The sequence below is a fragment of the Piliocolobus tephrosceles genome, chromosome 2, assembly GCF_002776525.5.
Source record: "Piliocolobus tephrosceles isolate RC106 chromosome 2, ASM277652v3, whole genome shotgun sequence".
In the NCBI taxonomy this organism is placed as follows: domain Eukaryota; kingdom Metazoa; phylum Chordata; class Mammalia; order Primates; family Cercopithecidae; genus Piliocolobus; species Piliocolobus tephrosceles.
The window spans coordinates 89,855,952-89,862,873 of record NC_045435.1 but is presented as its reverse complement, the minus strand read 5'-3'; the positions used below and the strand labels follow the sequence as shown (position 1 = coordinate 89,862,873).

The 6,922-nt window shown below is 47.1% G+C and overlaps 1 protein-coding gene across 1 annotated transcript; it reads right to left on the bottom strand.

Annotated features, from left to right (window-relative positions):
* Positions 1 to 3,205, bottom strand: PRSS43P. Its single transcript, XM_026454845.1, has 6 exons — positions 3,112 to 3,205; positions 2,733 to 2,957; positions 2,373 to 2,595; positions 1,722 to 1,984; positions 804 to 952; positions 1 to 237 (listed from the first exon to the last, which is right to left on the bottom strand). Exons 1-6 carry the CDS (start codon positions 3,203 to 3,205, stop codon positions 1 to 3), a joined length of 1,191 nt encoding a protein of 396 aa, XP_026310630.1.
* Between the last annotated feature and the right edge of the window lie 3,717 nt (positions 3,206 to 6,922).

The following is a 6,922-nucleotide window of genomic DNA, read 5'->3' as shown; positions in this document are numbered from 1 at the left end:
TCACGGGGCCACCAGGATGCCCAGGGGCATCATCAGACACAGGACTAGGATGAGGGAGTCTGCTGAATTCAGACAGGAAGCTTGTCTCAGGTGATCAATAATCCATTTCTTGTAGAAACTAACTTCTGTGTAAACTCCAGGGTATCCTTTGCGACCGCAGCCAACGCCCCAGCTCACAATCCCCACCTGGAACCATGTGCCATTTAATTCACAGACCAGGGGCCCCCCAGAATCTCCCTGGAAAAAGAAAGATAGTCACTGTAGGAAAGCAATAGGATCCACATCAGAGCAGGCTAATTGCACTGCAATGGGCTGCAGAGCTAGGCACTCAGGGGGCTTCCCCAGGAACCCCTAAGACCCTCCCTAGCCTTGGGTATCAGTCAGTATGAGATCTGAGAATCGACAATTTCCAATAAACTAAAATCATGTACCTACTAAAAAGGTGTGTTCCAAAAGACAGAATATACATAATGAAATCGTGCCTACTCTGAGACAATAATGAGTCAAGTGCTTACCTGAGTACACTGCCTGCCACACAGAAGGGGCTCAAGACATGGAGCATGTATTGTTGGTGGGACCTGCCTGATTCACCCCTCCTCCCACTCCAGGCTGTGTCAGCTGCTCTCTCCTGAAGGATCAGGTAGGCTGCCCAGGAGAGCCTTGGTGGCTTGTCCTCATGTCCCATTACCATGAATAAGGGTAACAGAGAGGCTAGGAGATAACCCAGGCCCTATTGGCTGGGGATGAGGAAGCTTTGAGGAGACAACTACAGTGCTGAGGTAGCAAGAGGCCCATCAACTGACCTGACAAGAATCCTTCCCTTGGTCATTATAGCCACAGACGGTCCCCCTCGTGACCATTTTACTCTTGGCTACACTCTTCTTCTTGATCATCTCACGACATTGTTCATGACGCATAATGTTTAGCTCAGCCTCCTGAAGAACAAATGGCTCTGATCCTGAAACTGCAAAGAGACAACTTACAAGAGAGTGGATCTTCACAAAGGGATATAACAGGAGCCCCTAGTGCCCACTCTGAGTCCTGATCAGTGTGTTTAACACAACTGCCCGAATTAAAGGAAGTCAGGGCAGTGGATATTGGCCCCACTTGACATAGAAGGAAACTTGAGCCTAATGTTGACATGGAGAAAGGAAAGGACAAGAAGCAAAATCAAGACAGAAAAAGGAAAAACAGATCAGGAGAGAGGCAAGACATTGTCAGCCTGAAAAATGACAACCAAGTATCTGTCACTCTGAGTATCAGCAGAAATGACAGGCTGTCCTGTGCATCAGTAAAGCATCTTTACTTTCTAGAGCAGGATCACAGACTCTTGGACAGGTAGTGCCTCTCCCTAAGGATAGGAGCCCCCACAGCCTCACTGGCAGGGTTGCTCTGGCTTGGCCTACACTGCTAGGGTGAAGAAGTTCGACCCATCAAGGCAGGAACTTCTAGTGGGGGTTGGCTCCTATTGGCAGACAGCTCATCATCCTCAGCTGAAATTCACCCTGAAGAGAACCCACTACGCCTGGCCCCCAAGCCCCCAGGTCCCAATGTGACAACAGAAATTCATAGCATAGTTGTTAAATTACTTCCTGGCAGCATCTTCTCCACCCTCCTCCCTCACCCACATGCTAGAAAATGGCCTCCCTACCTCTCCCTATAGCTTGCAGACCAAGCCCAGCCCACCAGGCTGTCCCACCTCAGCATCCTGTCTGTCTCACCACTCTCTGACACTCGGCCCCATCCAGTCACCCAGCACTCTGTCCCAGTTTCCACTTCAAAAAGTTTTTCCGGGAGGCACACAGGCTGGATGTGTGAGGAATAATTCACAGAGTAGGCAAGCAGAGCAAGGGCAATGTCGTTTGTCAAACTGGCAAAATCAAAATTGCTAGGAAAAATGATGTCTTCAACAGGGATCACCAGTGCGTTTTCGGAACCAGCATTCAAGTCAGTGTCTCCCAGCTTCACCTTGTATTCCAAATCACTGTTAAGAGAAAAGATGGCCTTCACAGAGATCCTGGCGGGGGTGGGGGGGGCGGGGGGGGCATCTATGCTCCCCTTCCACACCTTCCAGGTGCTTCCCAGCCTGGTCCCATCTTCCTACGCCAGCCAGCAGCCACCTCCCTTCCTGCAAACCACATCCCCCCAGGACCGCTGACCACTTTAGCCAGTGGTCTCCAGGTCAGCGGCGGCGGCAACACCTGGAAACTTGTTAGAAATGCTAATCCTCAGATCTCACCCAGACTGGATAAAAACTATGGGGCTGCCACCCCCTTTTACAGATGAGGAAGAGGAAGTTCAGGGAGGGGGACAGACTGGCTCCAGGTCCCGCAGCCTGATCAGGGCCCAAGCTCTGAGCCCCAAACACTCACCTAAAGACACAGTGGGCGGCAGTGAGCACCCAGCGCCTGTCGATGAGGGAGCCTCCGCAGAGGTGTTTGTCTTCGGTCTGGAGGCTCACCTGCCAGGGCCACTTCCTGTTTAGCGCTGGCAATCCTCCAATTATCCTTGAAACACGGTGGCCACAGGCTGGTGGGCTCAGTAAAGAGAGGGGACTGGAAGTGAAGCCACTACCTTCCCCCCACCCCCACCAGGCTGCCCAGGGCGGAGGCGGGTTATCCTCTCTCTCAAATCCTGTAGGTCAGGGTCTTACCCTCAACCTCCCTGAGCCAGGCTGTGTCCCCTTTGACCTCCCAGGCAGGCCAGGACAGATCTAGCACCAGAAACAATACCCTGAGAAAACTGCCTTCCAAGGTCAGAGATCCCGTCGGATTCCAAGGCTTCTCCCACTGTAGATGCTGAAGTAACCCAGGATCCTGGAGGCCCTGCGGGCGCTGAAGTCCCTGGAGCTACAGAAGTTTCTGGAATTTTGGGGAATTTCGGGTGCACAGGAGGCATCCGGGCTTCTGGGCTTGCCAGGTTCACTCTGGAATCCTCCTCGGGTCGGTATGGCTCACCTGGTGAAGACGGGGACCCGTGGCAAACAGGAGCGGGCCTGGCGGCGCCTCCTCCGCGTCTGCCTGTTCCCACAGCACCCCCACTGCCACCCCACACCCAGCGTGGGCACAGCCCCGCCCCGCCCTGTCCCGCCCTGTCCACTCCCAGCCTCACTGAGCAGGGGCTGAAGAAGCTGAAGCCAGATCAGGAAGTGGAGGCTCAGGCGTGTGCCTCCACGGCCCCTGCGTAGGCCATCCTGGGACGCCATGGACACCGCACGCCTCGCGGCGGCTCCGCCCTGGTCCTGGTGTTGGCCGGAACCCGGTGTGCCAGCAGAGACCTGAGGCGGCTCTCGCGATCCCGTCACTCAGCAAAAACGAATCCGGGTAGTACTGTGAAGGAAGCGGCTTTCAATATGTTATTCGTCCTGTGAACCTTAAGATAGAGATTTTCGTGGATTATCCAGTTGAGTGTAATTTTTTTTTTCGATGGAGTCTCGCTCTTTCGACCAGGCTAGAGTGTAGTGGCATGATCTCAGATCATTGCAGCCTCCACCTCCCAGGTTCAAGCGATTCTCCTGCCTCAGCCTCCCAAGTAGCTAGGGTCACAGGCGCGGGCCACTACGCCTGGCTAATTTTTGTATTTTTAGTAGAGACGGGGTGTCACCATGTTGCCCAGGCTGGTCTCAAACTCCTGACCTCACGTGATGCTCCCGCCTCGGCCTCCCAAAGTGCTGGGACTATAGGGGTAAGCCACTGCACCCGGTCCAAGTTGAGTGTAATCTAATCACTGGATACCCTTCAAAGCAGCAGAAAATACAGTCTACCCAGTGGAAGATTTCAAGTGAAACAGAAAGAGCCTGCTGGCCTGCTGCCTGGGGTTCCAGCTACTCCGAAGGCAGCGGCGGAAGGGTCACTGCAGCCCCAGGGTTTGCCTACAGCCTGGACAATATATTGAAATGCCATCTCTTTAAAACAAAACAAAACAGAACAAAGTATGATAAATAGAAAACACAAAACAAGATGGCTATAATCAGTCCTAATACAATAGCAATTGTGTTACATGTAAATGTGTTGAAAAAAACAAACCAAACAAAGACTTTATAATTAGAGAAAAAAGATATAATGCAGAAATATACTATACGAAGAGACAAATTTAAAACAAAAAGATACAGATAAATTGGAAAGGGGGGATAGAAAAAGAAATACCAAGCAAATCTGAAACACAAAGTAAGTGGTATAGCAATTTTCTTCCTAGATCATAGTATTTAAGGGAAGATCATGATAAAGGGACAAAGAGGAATCATATTATATAAAGTAAAAATAAGAAATGATCAAGAAGACGTAGAGAAAAGCCTATAATACACAAGGAAACAGGTGACCAATTAATGGGAGACAGGAGTTTTTGATATGTTCCCCTTAAGAAACTGCTGGATTACACAGACAAAATTAAGCGAAGATAAAGAAGATTTGACTATTACAATTAATAATCTTCACCTTAGCTGTATAATAAAATTTACAACTACCGACAGAGAACCCTTGCTCAATGACCACAAAGGGAACATTCAGAAATGATGCCACAGAGAACAACAAACTCCAGGGAATCATTGGCATATAGATTCTGTTCTTGAGTAACAAGTCAATAATATTAAAATCAGTTTTTAACATATCAAAAAATCCCATCTTTCTGAAACAAAAACAAAACGCTTCTAAGTGATTCTCCTATAAAAAGAAAATCATGAGGGAAATAATGAACATTTAGAGGTGACTGCCAATGAAAACACTACATATCAAAGCATATGTGATGCAGATAGACCAGTCCCAGAAAGTAATTTACAGCTTTGACGAGATCAGAAAAGAAAGACTGATAGCAAATGAGCTAAACATCCAACTCAGAAAGTTAAAAGGATCAATGGAGTAAACTCAAAGAAAGAATTTGAGACAAAGGAGAAAATAATGGAAAAAGAAGACAGAAATCAATAAAGTAGCCAGGCACAGTGTCTCAGGCCTGTAACACCAACACTTTGGGAGGCTGCGGTGCGAGAATTGCTTGAGCCCAGGAGTTCAAGCCAGCCTGGCAACATAGTGAGACCCTGTCTCTTCTAAAAATAAAAAAAACCATCAGGTATGGTGGTGTGCACCTATAGTCCCAGCTACTTGGGAGGATGAGACAGGAGAATCGTTTGCGCCCATGAGTTCAAGTGTACACTGAGCTATGATATGGCTGCTGCACTTCAGCCTGGGTGATAGAGTGACACCCTCTCTCTTAAAAAAAAAGGAAATCAATAAATAGAGAAAAAATTATGGAGAGAATTAGCACAATCAGAATTTTGTTATTTGAAAAGCCTAATAAAATAGACAACATTCTAGTAAGATTAAGATAAAAGAAAAAAAGCAAAATACAAAATGAAAAAGGGAAAGCAACTTAAAGAGATATTTTTTAATTACCTATGATAGATATTTTTAACTATAAAGGAATATTGGCTGGAAACTGTGGCTCATGCCTATAATCCCAACACTTTGGGCAACTGAGGCAGGAGGATTGCTTGAGCCCAGGAGTTTGAGACCAGCCTAGGCAACATAGTGAGACCTGGTCTCTGAATAAAATAAAATAAAATAAATTAGCTGAGCATAGTAGTGCATGCCTGTAGTCCTAGCTACTCAGGAGGCTGAGGCAAGAGGATCACTTGAGCCTAGGAGGTTGAAGTTATAGTAAGCTATGATTGTACCACTACACTCCAGTCTGGGTAACAGAGCAAGACCCGAAAAAAAAGAAAAAGGTGGGGGGTGGGGGGAAGAAAGAAAGAAGTTGTTGAATGCTGACTTCTCCTTCTGGCCGTGGAATATAAAAAGACTGACCTTCCCACCTGAAACAACCAAAAATGGACAAAAATCTGAAACAATAGTTTTTAAGACACTGGACACCAACCAAAAAAAATAGAATCCCTAATAGATGGGGAACAAATGGAGTAAGCCCTATGATTGTCTCAGGTTTATGACTGAGAGAATTTCCAGGCCATAGTACAGAGAAGGAGAACGCAGGCAGAATCCAGCAGGCTCCTGGATGTGAGCAGGTATTGCTGAGAGGCCAGGAACACGGAGGCAGCTATGTTGATAAAATACTGCAGAGGAGAGAATCACACAAAGAAAGAACACAAAGATCTGCAGAGGTTCCCTGCTGTAGTTTGGAGGTTTGTCCCCTCCACAGCTCATGTTGAAATTTGATCCCCAGTGCTGGAAGTGGGGCCTAATGGTATGTGTCAGGGTCACAGGGGTGGATCTCTCATGAATAGATTAATACCCTTCTTGGAAGAGCAGGAGTGAGTGAGTTCTCACTATATTAGCTGCCAAGGAGCTGGTTGTTAAAAAGAGCCTGGCACATCCACGTCCCCTCTCTTGCTTCCTCTCTTGCCATGTGATCTCTATATACTAGCTCCCCTTTGCCTTTTGCTATGAGAGGAAGAAGCCTGAGGCTCTCATCAGAAGCAGATGCTGGCACCATACTTCTTTACAGCCTAGAGAACCATGAGCCAAATAAACCTTTTTTTCTTATAAATTACCCAGCCTCAGGTATTCCTTTATAGCAACAGAAATACTCCCCCTTGAGTATTAAACTGAGTACTGGTCAGTGCATGTCTGTGAGGAAACAACCTGAAGCTAGAGAAATAACCACGGAAAAGAATTAGAAGTAACAATGCCTGGTGCTCACACAGGGCCAAGAATAGAGCCTGCTTCCATTAGTTGGACAAAATAACTCAAGATTCACAGAGCAGTGGGTGGAGTATCCAGGAAGGTCTTGCCTCAGCAATGAGGAATCATTAGGCCTAGACTGAGAATTGTCCTGCTTAAAAAAATCTTAAAAGCAAGATCTGAAAAGATCAAACAGTTTCCAAGTAATTTAAATGCATCCCAAAACAAAGCTCAAGAATATTTATGAGAACATGAAAATATCAAACAGCCAACAAGGTAAAAATCACAATATCCAG